The sequence below is a fragment of the Oncorhynchus masou genome, chromosome 17 (genome assembly GCF_036934945.1).
Source record: "Oncorhynchus masou masou isolate Uvic2021 chromosome 17, UVic_Omas_1.1, whole genome shotgun sequence".
NCBI lineage: Eukaryota > Metazoa > Chordata > Actinopteri > Salmoniformes > Salmonidae > Oncorhynchus > Oncorhynchus masou.
In genome coordinates, this window is record NC_088228.1 from 23,080,517 (window position 1) to 23,106,494 (window position 25,978).

Here is a 25,978-nt window from a genome sequence, read left to right on the forward strand (position 1 = left end):
CTGACTTGTTTTGTACTGTATTTTCATCAGAGTGGTCCATCCGTTTTTCTGGATATATACACAACTGTAGGTCTGCTAATTTGAAATGAAAACTGTCAATAGTATAGATATCCAGAAAAGGATAACAGATTAGTAAATCATTTGAAAACCATTCCAAAAGTAAAATAATGATGCCTATATGCTAGATAAAGAATGCACAAATATTGTTTCTCACACAAGTTTGTTGCCCACACAAACATCCCTTATTTACACATGATTTATATGTTTGGTTGTAGGCCCACCACTTTCAACAACATTTCTGAGTACTCTGTAGGTTTTCACACTTCCCGGGAAGTCTGACAAAAGGGAATGCTCAGGTGTGCTAACTGTGGCGTGGCTACTTCTCCTCAAAGTTGTAGCAGCTCAGCCATTGTTGGTGGTGGCACTTCAGGAGTCTTGGTTCATCTTATCTCAGGATCATTCTCCTTGGAAGCCCCAAGTGAGAGCCGTTCTTCTCAACATTGCTCTCGTTCTGGGATGGATGTGTAGTCCTATGCCGTTTTCAATGCGTAGACAGTCTCATGTAGCTGAAAGAGAATATTTGGTGAGTATTTTGTCTATACAGTTACAGAATTGTAGTGTTGATATCTGTTTAAAATATAACTGCGATAACATGTATTATATTGTAATGAGTTCTACTAATTGATATTTGGGGTTTTTACATCACACACATTTTTCTCCAGAGTGGAGGAAGAAAAGCAAATCTCCATAGACTGAAGAAAGGAAAGCAAACTGCATACATGTGAATGTAGATCAGGAAGGACTCCAGCTCAGATGTAGACCTAGATAGACAACAAATCAGAAAACTCGGAATCTGGAATACGCTTTTAGCATTTGACAACTATGGCTGCGTAAAATGCAGCCTATTACAGAATTGCCTTTGAAGATCCAACCTTTTTACGTGAGTAAAGTACATGACGGATGAACAAATATAATGACAGATCTAAGAGAAACAGGTAATGTGTCTGTAAACTTTCCAAATGTCGACAAAAGAAAAAACCTAGACAAGGTGGGATCTTTTTGTGTCGGTTGAATTCATTGTGCGAGAAATGCAGGTGGAAACACATTTATGCACAAATATTGATATAACCATCATATAGAAGTAAACTTGGGAGACATATTCCACTGGGTGTCAATTCAACATTTATTCCACATTGGTTCAGCGTAACAATGATGTGTAAACAACGCTGATTTAACCAGTGTGTGCTCAGTGGGATGTTGTGTGGTCCTCCCACTACAACTAAAGAAAGCATGCAGTTTATTAGGCTACAGATGATAGAAGTTATGATGAACTTCACAGGGTGGTGAAAGTGCATGGTGATGAGCTTGATGCTCCTTTCCAATAAATATCGAGGGTCTTATTCTGGCGACAAATATTGATGCTTGGCTGCGGTTTGACAAATAAAAATAATCTCGCTATTTTGTCCATAATCTCAATATATCTGCAATATATCTTGTTGGAGCGCATGTGACAAGACCAGAGACTGGCTCATAACAGACTTTTTTTGGGGGTGACAAAACCATCAGTAGAGTTGAACATGCGATGGAAGCCCATTTAACTTGTATTTTCTATTCAGTACATGGGGAATTTAACCGTAAAAGTATTTTATGTACACTACATCATCATGCAAATACTTTTATCTGCAACAAGTCAATTTGACGGAAACACATCTCTGGTGGGAAAATGTGCATTTTGTTTTTATGTGGTTTTAAAATATTTGCATTAAATCTGTCACCAATAGGATAACAAACCTAGCTACCCACTCAGCACAGATGTCAATGTAATGTCTTTTCCATATTGGTTCAGAAACAACGTTGATTCAACCAGTGTGTGCCCAGTGGGTAGTCTCAAATTCAGGGCACATTCAGTTTAGGGTGAAGGGAGTTAGTCTTCCCCCCCCCCATTTTTGGAGAAGGAAGCTACTTGGCAGAATGTGGTGTGGTGGAGGCATTTGAAATGTGGATGGAAATGGGGATTATGATCAGTGAGGTATTTTGGACTCCAGCTGATGACAGCTGAATTCTATAAACACAACACTTCACAGAAGCTAGATTTATTCACTATTGGTTGCAAAAGGCACTGCAGAATCCTTGTCTAGTAGACCCAAGTGAGGAATTAAAATATCTACATAAAAATTGTAATCTAAAAAGTATCCAATACTCATCCTGATAAATATGGTTGTGAAGTAGTTTACTCACCATGTGGTAGGTAGGCGCGTCCAACTTCAGACAGAACAATGAGGGAGTTATATTAACCTGAGCCGCGGTGCACCGGCCTGTTGCCAATGACGTGAACTGGCAAAAGCACCGAGGATCTATTATCTGGCCCGGGTTACCCCGGTGGGAGGAGTTTGCTTAATCACTTTTCACCACTAAGCAAACTCCTCTCACCGGGGTAACCCGGCCCAGATAATAGAATCCTCATTGTTTTGACTGAACAGGAGATCGAGGGTGTGTGTTTAACTTAGTCAAAACAAGCAGGCTACTACAATAATCACTGCAACAAAACAAGGAACATATGTTCTGTAGGACTGGCATCACAAAGTACGGTAAGACAGTCTGCATGTCGGTTCTTTAGTTGCTGATTGATATGTGGGTTTGCGGTGTAGTTTCAGTTTGCATGTGCAATTCCGAACCTTGTTCAGTAGGCTGTCTACCTTCAAAAGTTGCCTGTTTTCTATGCTCGCCTCAGTTCAAGTTCAAAGCCGATTATGTCTACATGCTCGAATGCCAAAATTCAATACAGCAATAGCACTGCTTGTATCAACTGAAAAATAAGCCTACTTTTTTATGGCATTCAGTGTTTACATAACCTTTAAATTAGAGACATGCCTTTTAACTTTACTATTATAAAGCCTAATGTGTGGCTTCATGTAATATTTTGCTGTCAAATTACAGCTTCATCCAGGTATTCACAGAGCCATTTTCAGATGAATTTCAATTTAGACTTATTTAACCATTTTGAAGTTCGTGGCAAAGCATTATCTTGCGTATGGAAAGTCCACGGACTTTGTCCTAGAAGGCTAAGTTGGCTAATTAAAGTTAATGTTCTTTGTGCAAACTTTAGCACTTGGGATAGGCCACTGTAGTAACTGTGGTAACCAGGTTAAAGCACAGTATCCCTACTGCTGATAGAGGCATAATTAGAGAAGCTGGTGAACTGGTTTGGTTGGTATGTCAGTACTAACTATTTTCATGTGCTTTTTTTGGAGGGGAAAGGGGGGTGGGGGGTAGACGTGCATTCTGGAACTCACGGCTGCTTCTTCAACTAAACTTCAACCTGAACTAAGCCCATAAGATTGCCTTGTTAAAGCTCCATTGCATGTGTAACAATGTGTGCACAGGTGTTTTTGGAAACCCCTCTGGCAATAATGCCGTTTTTCGTTGTCTATTTGAACACCGTTTTCCAGAAACCCCAGCGCTCGTTTGGCAGGGAGAGATGGCGAAAGTGGATGCCCGAGTTCGAATCAAAAGTTGCATGTGTAACAATGTGGGTACAGGTGTTGGTGAAGACGAATGTCCTGAATGGACAATAGTCCAAAAAATGGAACAAAAAGAAAATTGCCTAAAATTGGAGTGGAGTATATGTTTATATTGGATAATTAAGAGTTTCTTGTTGGAATCTGTTTTGTTGAGTAAGAATGCATATGCGGGAGACTGGTTTGAGGTGTTGAATGGTGAAGTATGTGCTGGGAAAAGTGGAGTCTGTCAGAGTGACCAGGAGTGTGGTCTTATTCTGATGAATTTTATTTCTGAAGAGCAGAGGAAGATTGCAGTGGGCCTCAAAAGAATCCGGACAACAGAGGTATCGTGCTTTGAACTTCGGAGCAGAGCGCTCATCGAAGGAGTCATCTCAGGGGTGACGACTGATGTTCAGGTTGAATACCTGAAGAGAAATCCTGGTATGGTTTGTGCCTGTCGTCTGACTTGCTGGGTGAATGGGGAAAAATAAGAAAGTCTGTTGGCCCTGATGTTTTATTTGTATTTTTATATATGAGAACCTGCATGTGATGCTTGGTTGTGTAAGATACGCTGTAAGAGTTTTTGTCCCCAAACCATTGCAGTGTAAAAATTTGTAGGATTTGGCCATCTTTCATGTGTGTGCAGACGAACGGTATGTATGAGGACAATAGTGTTTCAATTGTGGTGGGGATCATGATCCTGAGTTCCTGGGGTGCCTTATAAGGGTGAAGGAGATTGCGTTAGCAAAAGTTTGAGCGTCAATCTAATCTCATGTGGAGGCGATTTTTCAAAGAGTTGAGAAAACAAATGATGCTAGTAAAGATATGGTAGTGGATGCACCACAGCCTGTAGTAAATGTTTGCTGCCAGTCAAAAGGTACACTGTGTTTAAAAAGGTGGATTTCTGTGGTGTCCATTGCCGGTGTCAAAGAAATGGGATATTATTTTGGCTGCGGCAGAAACGTTTTTGGGACTTCGGGAGTTTACATTGGAAAACTTGCAAAGGGTACTGGTGCCGGAAGATGGCCCGCCCTCCCAGGCTCCCCTTGAACCTGTGTAGGGATCAGATCTGTTTTTACTTTTAACAGAAAAGTAATTTGATTTTAGTTTATTTTTTGTAGTTTGTATGAATATATCTCCACTCTGTCCCCACATCGGTGGCAGCATGCACGCTAAATTGTGGGCGAAATGGATGCTCTGTTTGATACTGACGGCGTGCCGGGAGAAGATGAGATCACAGAGAGTGAGAATGAGTGGTCTACAGTGGTGAAAAAGACAAGAAACGAGAAGTGAAGTTGTGGTGGAAAATATGAAATGTTTGCTGGCCGATTCCTTTGTCGTCTTGAGGAAAAACTGTGAAGCATTGGAGGATAATGTGGCAATGGTCAGTCACAAGAAGTGGTCCTATTTACATTTGTCGTGAGTCTGTGGAGCAGAAGAAGCGTGTTTTATGCCTCAAAGATATCAGAATGGAATGTTTTCTGTTTTGATTTTTTCGAAGAAGGGTGTCTATCAAGGGGGTTATCTCTAGGGTGTTCTAATTATCATTGCAGGCTAAATTGCAAGAGCTGTCCTTTTGCAGAAAGGGGAGAAGAGCTGGTTGCTTCCTGTCTGTCTGGAGTGATGTTTTAGATCATGGAGAACCAGAGAGCTATCCCAGGGTCTCCAGACATCCCAGACCCAGACAACCTCGCTGGTGCGCCTGCCTGAATAGAGCATGGAAACTCCTGCACCTTACGACACACAACTGTTACCATTTCACCACTGCAATATATTCCATGACTACACTGTACTTTATTCTTCATTTGGATCCCAATTATGAAAGATATTCCATTTGGTGGTATCTCTGTAAGTACTTTTATTTTTTTCTTTGTCTGGGTGATATCAGTTCAGTGCTTTATCAGTTCAGTAATTTTTAAGAATGTTTCCCTTACACTATGCTTTTGTTATTTCGATAAGGTTAGACACACTACCTTGTATTCTTGTTTATCTCCCTAATAAACACACATTTTATATATAGGGATGCACAATATATCGGTGAACATATCGGAATATTTTCATGCGAATATTCTAAATTCCGCATGAAGAAAATATGTGCATTTTCCCACCAGTGTTTCCACCAAACTGACATGTTGCCATAAAAATCAGTGCATTATGACATAGGGCACACATTGCTTAAGTTGTCAGCTTCCTGAATACAAAATCCAAAGTTCAATGCGTTTCCATCTCATTTTCAACTCTACCGATTAGTTTTGGTACAAAGACTGATGGGTTAAATAGAAAATGTGCCTACTCTGGTCTTGGCATGTATCTGCGAGCTGTTGGCTAGAGCGCACAAGTAAAGATCAACATGTTACCAAAATAAGACCCTCAATATTTATTGCAAAGGAGCATCAAGCTCATCACCATGCACTTTCACCACCCTGTGAAGTTCATCATGATTTATAGGGTGTCCAATCAAACACGCATCTTTTGACCAATGGGTAAAATATGTTAATTGTGTAGATAATCCTCTAAGAAAGCCAATGGTCCAAAACTCATGTCTCTATCATTATTATTTAAGTTATTATGGTGGCCAAAATTAAGGTGACTAAATCAATGGAGGGCCAGAGCAAGGGGGAAAAAAGTAAAGTAAAAATTAAGATTTTTTTTCTTCCTGATGTCAGCCAATCGGATCAGCTCTGAAAAAGAGCTGACTTGAAAAGAGCTGATGTGATTGGTCAAAAGGAATAAATATCAGAATTAGGACGCCTGTGTAATATGCAGCGTTTGATCGAATTGCTTTTGATGACCATCAGTCTTAGATTTTCAGGGTAAATATTCAGTTTAGGATAAAAGGAGTTAGTATTTTATTTTTTATTGTAAAAGGAGACTATTAGGCCGTATGAAGAATGAATGTTTACAGTCATTCAATATAATGAGCGGCAGGTAGTCTAGTGGTTAAAAGCAGTAACCGAGAGGTCGCTGGTTCGTACTCGGTGAAAAATCTGTTGATCAAATCTAATTTTATTTGTCACATGCGCCAAATACAAGGCTTACTTACAAGCCCTTAACAAACAATGCAGTTCAAGAAATATAGTGAAGAAAATATTTAATAAATAAATGTAGGTAGGGGTAAAGTGACTACATAGATAACAGCGAGTAGCAGCAGTGTAAAAACAAATGGGGGGTCAATGTAAATAGTCCAGGTGGCCATTTGATTAATTGTTCAGCAGTCTTATGGCTTGTGGGTAGAAGCTGTTAAGGAGCCCTTGAGCAAGGCACTTAATCCTTAAATGCTATAGGGTTATCGTCAATGGCAGATCCCTGGCCGTGACCCCACTCTCAAGAGGAGTGGGCTATGCAAAAAAAAAAACATTTTCAATTCATACATGCGTTTTAAAATACTGTATGTACACTTGAACTAGCAATGTGCATGCTCCAGCTACCTTAGATCTGTCTTTTTCAGCCATCTCTAGTCCCTTGCTTAAATTTTACACTTGCGACTCTTTCATACACGTGCTTGTGCCTGTCGTTTTTTCCCTTTAACGTTGCGACCTGTAATTGTTTGTAATGTTCTGTCAAACACACCCCGGTAATGGCTGAAATGGAGTCAATGTCTTTCATCAGGGAATCGTTTAATACAGTTTAAATGTTTACAAGTCATATGCGCTGAAATGAAAGCATCTTCCGAAAAATGACTTATATTGTGTGATTTCACAAAAAAATGTGATGTGTGTAATCTAAAGCCAAGGATGTCGATTTGTAATCCAAGGCCATCCTGCTATTGACACAGAATGTGACAACAACAGTAATTAATGAGGCAGTGTAAACCGGGCTGGTGAGTGCAGTTAGGCCGGGACAGCACATTTTTGGTGGTTGCAAACCTTCTCCACCCATTTGTTAATATATGCAAATACCCCCTTTATTTTAAACCAAAATATTTTGAATTCCCACCTAAGTCCTTCATACATTATTTGCCTGTGCAGTAAAATGTTTTAAAATCTAATTTTATTGGTCACATACACATGGTTAGCAGATTTTAATGCGAGTGTAGTGAAATGCTTGTGCTTCTAGTTCTGACGGTGCATTATCTAAAAAGTAATCTAACAATTTCAAAACAACTACACACAAGTGTAAAGGAATGAATATGTACATATAAATATATGGATGAGCGATGGCCGAGCGGCATAGGCAAGATTCAGTAGATGGTATAGAGTACAGTATATACATATGAGATGAGTAATGTAGGGTATGTAAACATTATATAAAGTGGCATTGTTTAAAGTGACTCGTGATACGCTTTATTACAGGGCTTTGTATGCGCTGTGGAAGTTAGAGTAGCAATGATCCAGAATGTATCGCGCATTCGATATGCTGATAATTTAGGGAGCCTTGTTTTCAAATTAGCCTTGTTAAAAACCCCAGCTACAATAAATGCAGCCTCAGGATATATGGTTTCCAGTTTACATAGAGTCCAATGAAGTTCTTTCAGGGCGGTCGAGGTATCTGCTTGGAGGTGATATACATGGCTGTGATTATAATCGAAGAGGATTCTGTTGGTAGATAATGCGGTCGGCATTTGATTTAAGGAATTCTAGGTCAGGTGAACAAAAGGACTTGCATTCCTGTAGGTTGTTATGATCACACCACAACTCGTTAATCATAAGGCATACACCCCTGCCCTTCTTCTTACCAGAGAGATGTTTGTTTCTGTCGGCGTGATGCATGAAGAAACCGGGTGGCTATACCCACTCTAACATATCCGGAGTGAGCCATGTTTCCATGAAGAAGAGAATGTTACAATCTCTGATGTCTCTCTTGAAGGTAAACCTTGCTCGAATTTCGTCTACCTTGTTCTCAAGAGACCGGACATTGGCAAGTGGTATACTCGGGCTCACCGCTCCTGTCTACGGAGCCTGACCAGAAGACCGCTCTGTCTGCCCCTTCTGCGGCGTCGTTGTTTTGGGTTGCCTACTGGGAGCCGATCCATTGTCCTGGGTGGTGGTCCAAACCGAGGATCCGCTTCAGGAAAGTCGTATTCCTGGTCGTAATGTTGGTGAGTTGCTCTTATATTCAATAGTTCTTCCCGGCTGTATGTAATAAGACTTAAGATTTCCTGGGGTAGCAATGTAAGAAATAATACATAAAAAAAAAATACTGCATAGTTTCCTAAGAACGCAAAGCAAGGCGACCACCGCGAACGTGAAGCGAGGCAACCATTATGTGCTATCATTCAGTCAATATCTGATTTACAGATTTTCTGTTTCTAATTGTACATGTGTGAAATAGGACAAATGTAAGCACCTACCTAATATTGTTATTATGGAATGTTAGTTTTGTACTCGATACATGTGTAGCATACCTTTTTTTGAGCTTGCTCAAATATGGAATAACAAACTGTGCAGTAGGCTAGAATTGGGATGGTATGTCCTCAATACTCAAAGTAAATCCTGGATAGTTCATTTTCTTAAACAGCTGAGCTCCATAGATGCATATCATTATAATAAGTCTACTTTGTTATTTGTTATATTATTCATTTTCTTGGCCAGCTGGGTGAAACAAAATTATGGAACAGACAAGGTAAAAAATACTTCGCTAAAGTCTGTGCTTACTGATCTGATTCTGCTCCTATACACAACAATGGTGGGGCTGGAAATGCAGGAATGCAGATCTGAGGTTTACTCTCGTCTTGGCCTGTGCTTTATTGCTTTCCGTTTTCGCCTGTCTGCTCTCCAAAGGTCTCTGTTTCTTTGGCGTATATGGAGGAGTAGCTGCTGCTGGGTTAGGTCGTTGGCCCCTCACGTCTGCCATGTCTGTAAGATAGCTATCTCTGCTCGCCAAGTCTAGACATGGGCTCAGCTTGCTAGCTATCATACCCCTACCAGTTAGAATATCCCTAAACTACGGAAACACGTCACTCATTATCCATAGCACAGAATATGTTGGGAAAATCTGACCCGACAGGGAAAATTGTTGTCAGGCAGGCTAGAGGCGCAATATTATTACTTTTGCTTCACATTGGATAACCACTAGCGACTTACTGGAGCAGAAAAAAGTAACAAAATGTCGCTTTAAGAAATGTGCAGCAATGTCATGCAGGAACTTTGCCATGGGGCTGCTGAGTGATAAAGATCTAGTGGTCAACATTCTTGCCAGTCCAGATCAGAAACAGGTTTGCTCATTTGCTTAGTTTCTTTTCCTGTTTTGGTTAATGACAAAATAGGCTTATTGTGCTTTATTCTTAGTCACAGGGTCTTGAAGCGGACACACACAGAGAGCTCAGTGGGCAGGACATGACCAAGTAGTCTTTTTGCTTTTTCAGTATGAGTTATTTAATGAGGATTACGGAATCACACACTGATTTGACAAATGTCTTCTCTCTAATAGGGTTGATGGAGCCAGACATGGATTAAACTAAGTACTGTGACACAACATCTGTAAAGAAGAGAGGAGGAGAGACGTCAAGAACAGAAACATCTGTAAATCTCTAAGGGTTCCCTAATCTGCATATTCATACCGCGGGAACCACAGACTGTTTGTGGTTTGACATCTTGTGACTGTCATTGACACAACAGACCAAACTCATCATAATGGAATCTCTCTCACAACAAGAGTCCATTCTAGATTGTCAGATCTCACAACAAGACTCCATGTTAGAATGTCAGATCTGTTTCAACTATTACAGTTCGTGGCATAGGCCCAAGCTTCTGGACTGCCAGCACACCTGCTGCTCAGTGTGCTTGACCCAGATGAGGATGAGCCAGAGCGAGCTGCGCTGCCCCTGGTGTCGCTGTGTCACCACTTTGCCCCCAGGGGTCTCTGTCTCCCAACTCCGAGATGACCCGGACACTATGGCCATCATCTCTGTCCCATACACACCTGTCTTCATACGGCTGCCGTGTAACGCCTACCTTCCAGTAGAACACCATGATAGGGGTACAGGGATGGAGGAGGAACATGGAATGAGGGAAGGGGAGGAAGGTAGTTGTAAGAGCGCATTTGGGACCAGGTTCTGCTTAGGGGCTGTTGTGGGATTTGTCCTACTCTTACTTGGGTACATCATACTGCACAGCATGACCTGCAACTCAGAACGGTTCACCATGATATCCTGTGGCTGAAAGACATGATGATGATGATAATAATAAGCTATTTGGCATCTTTATATCTCACTCCCCAAAATTACAGGACATTGTCACAATGCCAGCATTCAGGCTATTTCTTAACCACAAATAGTACTGCCATACTGAGTAAGGAAATGGTTGCCATACTTTGTATTTCGAATGTGTTCAGATATATTGAATCATTATTTATTTATTTTTTTCAAATGATTTCTCATGTCTTTGTGCAATAGACAGTTAAAAAATTAAACCAATCGCCATTATGCTTCTCTCTTGTGATTCACCCAGAAAAGCACAAATCAAATGTTATAGTCACATACACATTTAGCAGATGTTATTGTGGGTGTTGCGAAAGGCTTACTTGTGTTAATTCATATGAAAAACTGACCCATTTTTAGAGGTCTGTGATTTGTATTTCTTCAAGTCTTCCTTTTCACCTACAGATGACGCTATTTGACTTTTTTAGTGACATTTTAATCTTTAGGTCCCACACAATCAAGGCTCTAAATTAATATTTTTAAGATGGAAGAACTGTCAGAGAAGCAAAAACGTTTTTGCCCATCAAGACCTGAATCCAGACCGCTGTCAATACAGGGTTTACTCTAATCATTTCATCACTGGTAAGTCAAGTCTGATCGATTTCAAGTTTAATTTCACTGTTTTGCTAACCATGTGTTAGCCAAAATTAGCTAGGCTGGATAGCTTGTAGTCTAGTCACAAGCATGTGTCGCTTGGGTTTCAAGTTTTGGGGAAGCACTATTTTTTTTTTTACCATTAAAAATGCCCCTTTTATAACATGCCTCTAGCATTGCATTTGCCGACTAATGTAAACCTACTATTCCTAATGTGATGAATAGATTGGATAGTGATGATTTATGCTATTAATAAACACATAGTGGCATAGGCTATATCAGAGACGTTTCTTTCCGTTGCACTGAAAAATGTGTCTTGTCAAACATTTAATGCAATTATACTACACTTTATAGGACTGGGGAGTGGAGACATTAGCAGAATCTTTTTTTAATAATACTCTACTGACACTGATAACAGGTCAATAAAAACGACCTCGTCTTGAAAGAAACCATGTAATCTAGGCCGAAAAGGTTTAGCTAAATTACAACAGCTTTTTTTCTGAACCTTAACCTAATTCTCCTAACCTGCTGTGTAAATTCTCCTAATCTGCCATGAAATGTCAAATATTACATTAATTTGACAAAAGCTGAATCCCTTGAAAAAGGGAGACACAAATTGTACAATATGACATCCATATTAAAAATTTAATCAAATTGTATTTGTCACGTGCCGAATACAACAGGTTGCCTTACAGTGCAATGCTTACTTCCAAGCCCTTAACCAACAATGCAGTATTTAAGAAAAATAAGCATTAAAGTATTAACTAAACTAAACAGAAGTAAAAAAAATTATATGTGTGTGTGTTTGTGTGTGTGTGTATATGAAAGAGCAACAATAAAATAACAGGCTATATACAGGGGCTATCAGTACAGAGTCAATGTGCGGGGGGCACAGGTTAGTCAAGGTAATATGTACATGTAGATAGAGGTAAAGTGACTTATGCATCGATAATAAACAGAGTAGCAGCATTGTAAAAATGGGAGGTGGGGGGGAAATGCAAATAGTTTCTGTAGCCATTTGATTAGCTGTTCAGGAGTCTTATGGCTTGGGTGTAGAAGCTGTTAAGAAGTCTTTTGGACCTCAATTTGGCACTCCGGTATTGCTTGCCATGCGGTAGCAGAGAGAACAGTCTATGACTAGGGTGGCTGGAGTCTTTGGCAATTTTTAGTGCATTCCTCTAACACCGCCTGGTATAGAGGTCCTGGATGGCAGGAAGCTTGGTCCCAGTGATGTACTGGGCCGTAGCACTACCCTCTGTAGTGCCTTGGGGTCGGAGGCCGAGCAGTTGCCATACCAGGCAGTGATGCAACCAGTCAGTATGCTCTCGATGGTGCAGCTGTAGAACCTTTTGAGGATCTGAGGACCCATGCCAAACCTTTTCAGTCTACTGACTGTCTTGGTGTGTTTGGACCATGATTGTTTGTTGGTGACGTGAACACCAAGGAACTTGAAGCTCTCAACCTGCTCCACTACAGCCCGGTTGATGAGAATGTGGGCGTGCTCGGGCTTCCTTTTCCTGTAATTCACAATCATCTCCATTGTCTTGATCATGTTGAGGGAGAGGTTGTTATCCTGGCACCACACTACCAGGTCTCTGACCTCCCTATAGGCTGTCTCATCGTTGTCCGTGATTAGGCCTACCACTGTTGTGCCATCGCAAACTTAATGATGGCGTTGTAGTTGTGCTTGGCCATGCAGTCATGGGTGAACAGGGAGTACAGGAGGCGAATGAGCACACATTCCCGAGGGGCCCCCCCGTGTTGAGGATCAGCGTGGCAGATGTGTTGTTACCTACCCTCACCACCTGGAGTGGCCCATCAGGAATTCCAGGATTCTGTTCAGGAGGAATGTGTTCAGTCCCATGGTCCTTAGCTTAGTGATGACCTTTTGAGGGCACTATGGTGTTGAAAGCTGAGCTGTAGTCAAAGCACAGCATTATCACGTACAGTAGGTGTTCCTTTTGTCCAGGTGGAAAGGGCTGTGTGGAGTGCAATAGAGATTGCATCATATGTGGATCTGTTGGCGTGGTATACAAATTGGAGTGGGTCTAGGGTTTCTGTGATAATGGTGTTGATGTGAGCCATGACTAGCCCTTCAAAGCACTTCATGGCTACAGATGTGAGTGCTACGGGTCAGTAGTAATTTAGGCAGGTTACCTTGGTGTTCTTGGGCACAGGGACTATGGTGGTCTGCTTGAAACATGTTGGTATTACAGACTCGGTCAGGGACAGGTTGAACATGTCAGTGAAGGCACTTGCCAGTTGGTCAGTGCATGCTCGGAGTACACCTGCTGGTAATCCATCAGGCCCTGCGGCCTTGTGAATGTTGACCTGTTTTAAAGGTTTTACTCACATCGGCTACGGAGAGCGTGATCACACAGTCATCTGGAACAGCTGATGCTCTCATGCATGCTTCAGTGTTGCGGGCCTCGAAGCGAGCATAGAAATTACTTCGCTCTTCTGGCAGGCTCGTGTCACTGCGCAGCTCGAGGCTGTGCTTCCCTTTGTAGACTGATAGTTTGCAAGCCCTGCCACATCTGACGAGCGTCGGCGCTGGTGTAGTACGATTCAATCTTAGTCCTGTATTGACATTTTGCCTGTTTGATGGTTTTGTCGGAGGGCATAGCGGGATTTCTTATAAGCGTCCGGGTTAGAGTCCCGCTCCTTGAAGCGGAAGCTCTACCCTTTCAGCTCAGTGCGGTTGTTGCCTGTCTTCCATGGCTTCTGGTTGGGGTATGTACGTACGGTCAATGTGGGGATGACGTCATCGATGCACTTATTGATGAAGCCAGTGACTGATGTAGTGTACTCCTCAATGCCATCGGAAGAATCACAGAACATATTCCAGTCCGTGTGCTAGCGAAACAGTCCTGTAGCTTAGCATCTGTGTCATTTGACCACTTCTGTATATCCTGGAGGACATTATTTTCCTACAAAACTCCAATGGTAATAACCCAATGATAATTTGATAAGTTTATTCATAAGAGGAGGGAAATGTATGGCCGTTACAGCATATGACAAAAGCCACAATGGGATATGACAACCTAATTTGTTGACTTGGTTGTTCCAGTCCAACAATAAATGATATCCGTATGACATTAAAACACCCATTTAAAAACAACCAAATACTTAAGAGCCCTGATTGTATATGTGACCTGAATAAGTGATTTTCTACATCAGGTGTGCTTCTCATGTGTTTATGTACTGTAGGTTTACCAGCTGACCTCTATCAAGACACCCATGTCAACTGGATTCCCACTGTGAAGAGGAGCAACATCAGTTTCTCCTTCAACTTGATCATTTTCCAAATATGAAAGGAGACATCCCTCAGTTTTATGAGATGGTTGTCATATGCTGTGCTTTGGACAATCTGAATGATTCTGTTGTGTCAGATATGTAGAGAGCACCTTCACCTTGTCGTCATGACTAAACTGCCCCCTTAAACTGTGTGTGTGTGTGTGTGTAATTTGGAACTTGTAAAAGACTATCGTTTGTATTGTAAACATACTGTACTTAAATAATATAGTTGTATGGGTGAAATGAAAGTATTTTGCTATCTCTTCTTTGCCTAGCCCCATTGAATAAAAAGCATTTCTTATAGCCCAACTATTGTCTTTATTTTACAATTTAAACATATTTCGCGTAGACAATATAATTGTTGTGGTAGTCTTAGGCAAACAATCTCCATTATCACAGTGGCACCGCCAAGTGCCACTCAGACCTTCTGGGAGAAAAGTATCTGGCATTGAACTTGGTGGTAGTAGTTGTATGTTTGAAGAGAAGGATCCCATCATCTCTTGCTTTGACATTTCACCACCTAGATTACAAGGGTTGAATGTGCACTAAACAATTTCATGTCAGCACAAGGCATGTACCAAATCTAGTATTATGATTAGCCTCATACATTATCTACTGGTATTGTTTTTATATTGAGAACATATATCTGAAAAATGTGCGAGTTAAGCTATTCTCTACTTCAGATGCACAATGTCAAGTGGTGCATTGCAAATTCCCATAAGGTTAATGCCATCGTACTGTAGGGCAGTGGTTCCCAACTCCAGTCCCCTAGTACCCCCAACAGTACCATTTATTGTAGCCCCGGACGAACACACCTGATTTAACTTGTCAACTAATCATCAGGCTCTCTGAGTTGACTCAGGTGTGTTTGTCCGGGGCTACAACAAAAATGTGTGCTGGGGGTGTACCATTGCTGAAGGCCTATGGTTGAATTGGTGTTGAATGCCATTATCATCTGTGAAATGGGTTCACATCGCTGATTTCCTGAAAATTGTGACAATCAAAACTAATTGGAGAGCTTTTGACTGAATAAAAAAGTTATGTTAATTTGAAAATACAACCCAGAAACAGACAAATTAGAGACAGATTCCCTTCCCCTCTTTATTGCAGGATTGTGATCTGTGATTAATCAACACCAACACTAGTTAATCTTGAATAATAGTTCAAAGAACAACTTCAAAGAATCAACACTATTTCATATAATTTCAAAGTGTACGAGTATGCTAACTAATATGTAGAGGTTAGAAATTTTTGTAACAAGTAGGCTATTACTACTAAAGCATAATTTCAGGTGAACAAAAAAAAGTCAATACCAGAGGTGGCCAACCTCACTCCACTGATCCATGATCTACTGGGTGAGCAGACTTCTGTTCCAGCCCAGCAATAGCACACTTGATTATTAACTAATTAGGTTTGATACATTGAATCAGGTGTGTTAATGCTGGTCTGGAACAGAATCGTGTACACCCAGCAGGGTTGGCCTGCTCCAGCTGTAATAGGTTTATACATTTGTGTGTGATTTTTAAACTGTATGTTTTTGTTTACATATAATCTCTTGGGAAAGTCATTGGGACCTCTTCATCTGCAGACCCAGGACAGAAAACATAACAAAGAACAGGCTGCATTATAATAAAATTAGACGGCCCTGAATATTATGTTGCTATGTATCTCTGTCTTCAGTTTTTATCATCTAGGGACAGGAACTGGAGAATATTTTCATAATGTCCTCCCACAAACGTACATGCTCTATCCTGAGTAGCCTACTCTCCCTTCTCTGACAGCTGGAACTGCTAGCTAATCCTTTCACCCTCTTCCATGGTTTTTAGCTAGCTAACTACCTAGCTTCAAATGCATTTAGTTAAACAATAAATACATCAAGATGGCTAACGAATATGAAGTTAGCAAGCTGGTGATATTTAATTAAATTAGCTAACTTTACATACCATATAGCTAGCTAACTACTGTAGCGAATATTACATGAGCAGCTAATTTGAGTTAGTTTCTGCAGCAAGCTAGCTGAAAATACATTGTTTTTGATCATTTCAAAATATATTTACTTACTAGCAAGATGGTGCCGACAGAGATGGTCGCCTCGCTTCACGTCCGTAGGAAATTATGCAGTAATTTGTTTGAGATTGTTTCCGTGAAACGTTCTCTGTTTCACGGAAACATGGTTCACTCGGGATATGTTGTCAGAGCCATCGGGTTTCTTAATGCATCGCGCCGACAGAAACAAACATCTCTCTGGTAAGAAGGGCGAGAGTGTATGCCTCATGATTAACGACTCATGGTGTAAGCATAACAACTTACAGGTACTCAAGTACTTTTGTTCACCTGACCTAGAAATCCTTACAATCACATGCCGACAGCATTATCTTCCAAGAAATTTCTCTTTGATTATAGTCACAGCCGTGCATATCCCTCCCCAAACATATACCTCGACGGCCCTGAAAGAACTTCACTGGACTACATGTAAACTGAAAACCATATAACCTGAGGGTGCATTTATTGTAGATGGGGATTTTAACAAAGCTAATATAAGAACAAGGTTACCTAAATTCTACCAGCACATTGATTGTTGTACCCTCTCGAGCAAAATGTTGGACCACTACTACTCCAACTTCTGCGATGCATACAAGGCCCTCCCCCGCCCTCCCTTCGGTAAATCTGACCATGACTCCATATTGTTGCTCCCCTCCTATAGGCAGAAACTAAAACAGGTCGCGCCCGTGCTTAGGCCTATCCAATGCTGGTCTGACCAATCGGATTGCTCGCTTCAAGATTGTTTCGATCACGTGGACTGGGATATGTTCGTGGTAGCCTCAGAAAACAACATCGAAGTATATGCTGACTCGGTGAGTGAGTTTATTAGGAAGTGCATTGGAGATGTTGTACCCACTGTGACTATTAAAACCTTCCCTAACCAGAAACCGTGGATTAATGGCAGCATTCGCTCAACTAAAAGCACGAACCACTGCATTTAATCATGGCAAGGTGACTGGAAACATGACCGAATACAAACACAAGGCAATCAAACAAGTAAAGTGTCAGTATAGAGACAAAGTAGAGTCGCAATTCATTGGCTTAAATGCGAGACGTATGTGGCAGGGTCTACAGACAGTCATGGATTACAAAAATAAATCAGCCGTGTTGCGGACATCAACTTCTCGTTCCCAGACAAATTAAACAACTTCTTTGCGTGCTTTGAGGACAATACAGTGCCACCGACACGGGCTGCTACCAAAGACTGTGGGCTCTCCCTCTCTGTGCCCGACGTGAGTAAAACATTCAAACGTTTTAACCCTCGCAAGGTTCCTGGCCCAGACGGCATCCCTAGCCTCAGAGCAGATTAGCAGGCTGGTGTGCTTACGGACATATTCAATCAATCCCTGTCCCAGTCTGCTGTCCCCACATGCTTCAAGATGGCCACCATTGTTCCTGTTCTCAAGAAAGCTAAGGTAACTGCACTAAATGACTATTACCCCGTAGCACTCACTTCTGTCATCATGAAGTGCTTTGATAGACTAGTCAAGGATCATATCACTTCCACCCTACCTGATACCCTAAATTCACTCCAATTTGCTTACTGCCCCAATAGGTCCACAGACGATGCAATCGCCGTTACACTACACACTGCCCTATCCCATCTGGACAAGAGGAATATCTATGTAAGAATGCTGTTCATTGACTACAGCTCAGCATTCAACACCATAGTACCCTCCAAACTCATCATTAAGCTTGAGACTGGGTCCCGCCCTGTGCAACTGAGTCCTATACTTTCTGAGGGGCTTCCCCCAGGTGGTGAGGGTATGAAACAACATCTCCACCCGTTGATCCTCAACACTGGGGCCCCACAAAGGTGCGTTCTCAGCCCTCTCCTGTACTCCCTGTTCACCCATGACTGCGTGGCCATGCACGCCTCAATCATCAAGACCAACAACAACGACACAGCCTACAGGGGGAGGTGAGGGCCTTCAGAGTGTGGTGTCAGGAAAATATCCTCTCACTCAATGTCAACAAAACATAGGAGATGATCGTGGACTTCAGGAAACAGCAGAGGGAGCACCCTCCTACCCACATCGACGGAACAGTCGTGGAGAAGGTGGAAAGTTTTAAGTTCCTCGGTGTACACATCACGGACGAGCTGACATGGTCCACCCACACAGACAGTATGGTGAAGAAGGTGCAACAGCGCCTCTTCAACCTCAGGAGGCTGAAGAAATGTGCCTTGTCACCTAAAACCCTCACAAACTTCTACAGATGCACAATTGAGAGTACCCTGTCGGGCTGTATCACCGCCTAGTATGGCAACTGCACCCCACTCAACCGCAAGGCTCTCCAAAGGGTGGTGCGGTCTGCACAACACATCACCGGGGGCAACCTACCTGCCCTCCAGGACACCTACAGCATCCAATGTCACAGGAAGGCCAAAAAGATCATCATGGACAACAACCACCCGAGCCACTGCCTATTCACTCCGCTATCATCCAGACGACAAGGTCAGTACAGGTGCATCAAAGCTGGGACCGAGAGAAAAACATCTACAGGCCATCAGACTGTTAAACAGCCATCGCTAACATGGAGAGGCTGCTGCCAACATACAGACTCGAATCACTGGCCACTTTAATAAATATATTTAATAATGATATCACTTGTCACTTTGAATAATGCCACTTTAATAATGTTTACATATCCTACATCACTCATCTCATATGTATATACTGTATTTTATGCCATCTATTGCGTATTGACTATGCCACAAGGCATCCATATATTTATATCTACATATTATTATTTCTTCCCCTTATATTGTGTATAATGGGTAGTCATTGTGAATTTGTTTGATTACTTGTTAGGTATTACTGGACTGTCGGAACTCGAAGCCCAAGCATTTCGCTGTACTCGCGTTAAAATCTGCTAACCATGTGTATGTGACCAATACAGTTTGATTTGATTTCTCCCACTGCTTCAGTTTTCTGGCTCCTTAGAAAAAATAAATAATGAGCAATCTTCCCAAAGTTTCTGGTGGTAGCAGAATGCAGCCAGCCATGTGGATGATTGGAGGCATCCAACAAACTGACTCTGGTCTTCCACATGGCGCCTGGTGTGGTTGCTAGGTGATTTGTGACGCAATACCAAGCCCTTTATAGAGAATATTTCCAGATTCTTGATATCCTTTGGTCTGTGTTTATGGACTGTGTTTATGGACCACAGGTTTTCAATGGGGTTCAAGTCCGGAGACAATATGTAGATTTCTTTGGGTAAATTGATTATTTTGATATGTGTTTGAGGTCATTGTCTTGTTGGAACATCCAGTTTCAGACTCCTGGCAGAGGCAACCAGGTTTTTGGCTAAAATGTCCTTGTACTTGGTAGAGTTCATGGTGCTGTTGACCTCAACCTCTCTAGGGGGTGTGGAACGCTACCGTCCCACCTGACCAACATCCCGCGAAATTGCAGAGCTCCAAATTCAATAACAGAAATACTCATTATAAAAATTAATGAAACTTACAAGTGTTATACATCGGTTTAAAGATGGACTTCTTGTTAATCCAACCACGGTGTCAGATTTCAAAAATACTTTACGGCTAAAGCAAACCATGCGATAATCTGAGAACAGCGCCCATATGATTGCACTCCGAAGACTCCATGTTGCACAATAAATGTTAATTTTGTCCGATAATGTCCCTCTTTATATTCAAACACCTCTGTTTTGTTTGTGCGTTTTGTTCAGTAACGAAGCATGCAGACGACAAATCAAAAAAGTACCATAACAGTTTGTAGAAACATGTCAAATGATGTTTATAAACAATTCTCAGGTTGTTTTTGTCATAAATAATCGATCATATTTCAATCGGACAATAGCTTCGTCAATAGAAAAGGAGAAACAAGAAAGGCACACTCCCGGTCATGCGCTGGACTCATGTCTGGAAATTTCCACTGTCCACTCATTGAAAGTGCTTTTTCTCCCTCATTTTTCATAGTAAAAGCCTGAAACAATGCCTAAAGACTGGCCACATGCTGTGAAAGCCATAGGGTCGTGAACTGTTCCATAAGTCTTTGTATGGTGGATAGGCTTTCAATGGAAAAACTGGCTTTTCAAAATAAAGGCACTTCCTGGATGGATTTTCCTCAGGTTTTCGCCTGCCATATTCATTATTTTAACAGTTTTGGAAACGTTAGAGTGTTTTCCATCCAAATCTACCAATGATATGCATGTCATACTTCCTGGACCTGAGTAGCAGGCAGTTTACTTTTGGCACGCTTTTCATCCAAAATTCCGAATGCTGTCTCCTACCCTAGTGAGGTTAACAAAGACCCAAGGACTATTGGAAGCAAAACAGCCCGCAACATAAAAGATCCACCACCATGTTTTACAGTATGTATGAGGTTATTTTCTGCATATCCATCCTCTGATCATAGCACCTGTTTCCAATCCAAGTGCCAATGCCATTTAGCAAATTCCAGGCATTTACATTTGTTGGTTGCTCCCATCAATGGCTATTTTCTGGAAACCCTTCCAAAGAGCCTAATGCCATGGATGTGGCGTCTAATTGTAGATTTGGTGACTTGGTGACTCCACGATGCGATCAAGTTCTGTAATTCTCCACCTGTGGCCCTCCAATTTTCCTTTGCCTCCCAAATCGTCTTTTTCAGTGTGTGTGGGGACAAGGTACACTTGTGTCCTTTACCAGCAAGTGAACCACTGTTTCAGTGGTTTTAAACATTTTAATTATTGCCCTAATAGTGGTAAGTCATATATTTATTTGTTTAGGTATTATTTTGTGGCCATTGCCTGATTTATGAAGGTCAACAACCATTTTTCTCATTTAATTTGTGAGTTATTTGCTTTTCCCCATGGTGATAGATGACAAATTAATTTGACATCTGTGTTACCTCATTTTTATACCTATAGTGAAACAAAAAACCATGGAAGGCCACAATACAGTTCCTTAAGCTGAGATGAACATACCAAAAAAAGTACATTGTTAATGCAGATTCAATAACTGTTATTTAAAGAATCATTAGCGGGGCCAGTTATTTTGACAACTATTTATATATATTTTTATTATCATACCATATAGCTCAGTATTTGTATTACTTATGTACTTTTATTTTTATTTTTACTTTTTTGCTCATCTTTATGGAAAGATGTAGGCAATGGGGACTGTCTATTTTTTAATATATTTTTTTACAATATTGCGGACATGCAGAGAATTAAATTGGATTACTTCAACGTAACTTTAGATTACTCCCAAATCATCCTCTTCAACATTGTGACCTTCCATTATAGAGCTTTCCTTTGGTGTGGATTTAGGCCTATACATTCATATCAGTTGTGTTCTTCCATTGTATTCACGTTTCCTTATTTCTATTGTGGATTGTGTTTCTGTGCCCCAATGGAAAGTCTACAAAACTATGAGCAAACCAACCTTTGTATTGAATGGTTGGAATTGGATTGTGATGATACAGATTAATTAATCCTGCACACAATGTGCTTATTTTTCATTACTTTTTTTCTCAAGAAAGGTTTTTTTTTGTGTATGAAATTGTTTGCTGAAATATGCATAAATGGAGAGGACTTGCTCATAATTCTGCACCTTTGCATAGTTATACTTACAATTTTGATCGTCATGATTTAGTGACTGGAATAAAAATGTATTGATCTACAGGGATACAAAAAAAATACACCGACTAACATTCTGTTTTGTCTGCTTTGACTCAAGATATAAGTATGGTTGCATTAATATTTTTGCAGGCAGTCATGTCATTGATGAATGTATTTTCTATTTTAATGGTATAATGTAGTTTTGATGAATGTATTTAAGTTTTGAGAAAGCAACTACATTTTGAAAAGAACTGTTTTGCAAAAAGCCAGTGAGTTCTGTGTCTTATGGATAACATTGTAAAAAAGTTATATTTGCACGCAATTGAGAAAAACTGTAAACACTTCAATAACCCTTCAGTTGATACAATTACCAAACTACAGCATCAATGTTTGCCAACTTTTAACATTTCTATTTTGAAATGCATGAAACTATGACATTTGAGAAATTATATAGATTTTTTTTAAACAATGCTCATTGTCCTCTTAGATAGGCTACATTCATGTTGTGCACTAATAAAATTAATGTAGAAATAAACTGGCTACAGTTTAACGCTTTCCTGATACACTGGAATACAAATAATATCTATATATATTTATAGAAAGGACTGTATTTACACAATACAAAATTGGAGAACAATTAGTGTGTCTAGAGATACAGTATATTTTGGTTTCTGATAGTTATTACCTTTTTTCATCTAAATGTTTACAGTTGATCTGAGCCACAATCTGATTCATAAAGTGGTCTCAACCTTATTCACCAAACCCTGATTCATAAAGTGGTCTCAATCCTTGTTCACCAAACCCGGATTCATAAATTGGTCTCAATCCTGATGTATATATCATGACCACCACGACCAATCTCCTCCAACAGGTAGTCCACATCCTCTGTCTGAGTGGCTGGATGGAGAAGACATCAGAAGAAGCATCCCCTGCTCCATATTGGCTTTGATATTTGGTGCCACCTTAGAAACCAAACAGTTATTTAGCTATAGCTTTATAGTTTATAGCTTTATAGAGTATGAACTGAAGTCATGATGTGTTGCTGCTAGTTATGAGTACAGATGCAGTATCTAATGGATAAAGGACCACTAAGGGTGAATTAAGACACAACTAATATATCACTTGGTGTTTCCCTTTGTTCATTTAGAAACAGTTCACCGCACTTTTAAAGGGAAAGTGAGATTTTGGCAATTAAGCCCTTTTCTTAGTTACCCATAGTCAGGTAAACTTTTGGATACCATTTTTATGTCTGCATGCAGTTTAAAGGAAGTTGCTAACTAGCATTAGCGCAATTTCTAACTAGCGTTAGCGCAAATTCTAACTAGTGTTAGTCATACTAGCTGTTCCTGTAGACTTCCAGTCATTGCGCTAATGCTAGTTAGCAATGTCTAGCAAAACTAAACTTCCTTGCTCATAGAGACAACTGCTCATAGAGACATACTGTATGAATTGTATCCATGAGCTCATCTGACTCTGGGACAGTAGAAAATCTTGTACTATCCCTTTAAGGTCAGAGTGACAAGTTATAACACATATTTGTAGCAAACGGAGCAAGCAGTGGCCCAGCGCCACGAGTGCACAGCCACTGCTTGCTCCTCATCATCTCCCTACTGTGCAGTGGCGTGCATCAGTTATATTTCAGATGGTGTCAACGTAATTTACACTCACCCATTATGCAGCTGAACCTCACTTCACTTGAGAACTGTGAACCCACCAAGGAGAGACATAATGATCTTAACCGCTGCTGTAATGAGTACTGTGTGTGGACCAGACCAATGCTGTCCCAACTTCCCTGCCTGGTGTATCTTGATGTACACTCAATCTCCAGAATTCAGCCTCTGCCCTCGGTTATCTCCTGCTCCTCATGTGCTGCTTTCACCTGAGGATATACACACTGCAACGCATGGGGCATTTCCTGACAACATAGACTCCCCCTTTATAGCCAAATCACTCATTTGTGACATTTGAATAACAGCCTCCGGTAATCTGTCTCCCAGTTACCAGCTACCAAGCCATGTGGCATGAGTCCTCTTAAACTGATATTCCAACAATGCTACTAAAGTAACCCCTACTACTACTGACAATGCCCATGATGCATATCTCAAACTCCATAATTTGCGTCTTAGTCCAATTACATGCTGTTACTATAGCCTCCTTTAATTACTGTCCCTACAGCGACTGCCGTGAGTAACAACTTCATGGAATCTGTCAAGTGTTCACTGGCTGTTAGAAATTGTTAAAGAGATGAATGAAGTTGGAAGAAAATCCGACCAAACAAAACTCTGAGTCATAGGTTTCTTGAAGGTTTACCATGGTCTGAAATGCAACCACTATCTCTTCTACTCTCACCATGATCTGGGTATGTGTAACGTTCAATTTAACTTCATAATAGTCACTATATTGTACAGTTAGCTCGGAGGAGAGGGAGGACAGTTATCTCCTGTAACAATATACACAGCTCAAAAAAATAAAGGGAACACTTAAACAACACAATGTAACTCCAAGTCAATCACACTTTTGTGAAATCAAACTGTCCACTTAGGAAGCAACACTGATTGACAATAAATTTCACATGCTGTTGTGCAAATGGAATAGACAACAGGTGGAAATTATAGGCATTTAGTAAGACACCCCCAATAAAGGAGTGGTTCTGCAGGTGGGGACCACAAACCACTTCTCAGTTCCTATGCTTCCTGGCTGATGTTTTGGTCACTTTTGAATGCTGGTAGTGCTTTCACTCTAGTGGTAGCATGAGATGGAGTCTACAACCCACACAAGTGGCTCAGGTAGTGCAGCTCATCCAGGATGTCACATCAATGCGAGATGTGGCAAGGTTTGCTGTGTCTGTCAGCGTAGTGTCCAGAGCATGGAGGCACTTCCAGGAGACAGGCCAGTACATCAGGAGACATGGAGGAGGACGTAGGATGGCAAGAACCCAGCAGCAGGATCGCTACCTCCGCCTTTGTGCAAGGAGGAGCAGGAGGAGCACTGCCAGAGCCCTGCAAAATGACCTCCAGCAGGCCACAAATGTGCATGTGTCTGCTCAAATGGTCAGAAACAGACTCCATGAGGGTGGTATGAGGGACCGACGTCCACAGGTGGGGGTTGTGCGCGTCTTAGTCCAATTACATGCTGTTACTATAGCCTCCTTTAATTACTGTCCCTACAGCGACTGCCGTGAGTAACAACTTCATGGAATCTGTCAAGTGTTCACTGGCTGTTAGAAATTGTTAAAGAGATGAATGAAGTTGGAAGAAAATCCGACCAAACAAAACTCTGAGTCATAGGTTTCTTGAAGGTTTACCATGGTCTGAAATGCAACCACTATCTCTTCTACTCTCACCATGATCTGGGTATGTGTAACGTTCAATTTAACTTCATAATAGTCACTATATTGTACAGTTAGCTCGGAGGAGAGGGAGGACAGTTATCTCCTGTAACAATATACACAGCTCAAAAAAATAAAGGGAACACTTAAACAACACAATGTAACTCCAAGTCAATCACACTTTTGTGAAATCAAACTGTCCACTTAGGAAGCAACACTGATTGACAATAAATTTCACATGCTGTTGTGCAAATGGAATAGACAACAGGTGGAAATTATAGGCATTTAGTAAGACACCCCCAATAAAGGAGTGGTTCTGCAGGTGGGGACCACAAACCACTTCTCAGTTCCTATGCTTCCTGGCTGATGTTTTGGTCACTTTTGAATGCTGGTAGTGCTTTCACTCTAGTGGTAGCATGAGATGGAGTCTACAACCCACACAAGTGGCTCAGGTAGTGCAGCTCATCCAGGATGTCACATCAATGCGAGATGTGGCAAGGTTTGCTGTGTCTG

At 41.1% G+C, this 25,978-nt stretch overlaps 1 protein-coding gene across 8 annotated transcripts; it reads left to right on the forward strand.

The window, feature by feature from the left end:
- Window positions 1-307: 307 nt before the first annotated feature.
- Window positions 308-11,508, forward strand: LOC135558719 (E3 ubiquitin-protein ligase RNF152-like). Of its 8 annotated transcripts, none has more exons than XM_064992790.1 (4): window positions 308-583; window positions 723-940; window positions 8,307-8,538; window positions 9,870-11,508. In XM_064992790.1, the coding sequence occupies exon 4, from the start codon at window positions 10,073-10,075 to the stop codon at window positions 10,598-10,600; it is 528 nt and encodes a 175-aa protein (XP_064848862.1). In that variant the 5' UTR covers window positions 308-583; window positions 723-940; window positions 8,307-8,538; window positions 9,870-10,072; the 3' UTR covers window positions 10,601-11,508. The 8 variants fall into 8 exon arrangements, with proteins under 8 accessions (XP_064848862.1, XP_064848864.1, XP_064848859.1 ...); XM_064992792.1 differs by having other exon boundaries at window positions 8,345-8,538; XM_064992789.1 differs by lacking the exons at window positions 308-583; window positions 723-940 and adding exons at window positions 2,430-2,588; window positions 3,803-3,941.
- The last annotated feature ends 14,470 nt before the right edge of the window (window positions 11,509-25,978 follow it).

What these genes read in the sequence shown, in the direction of transcription:
- LOC135558719 (XM_064992790.1), top strand. Translation starts at nt 10,073, where the DNA reads ATGGAATCTCTCTCACAACAAGAGTCCATTCTAGATTGTCAGATCTCA.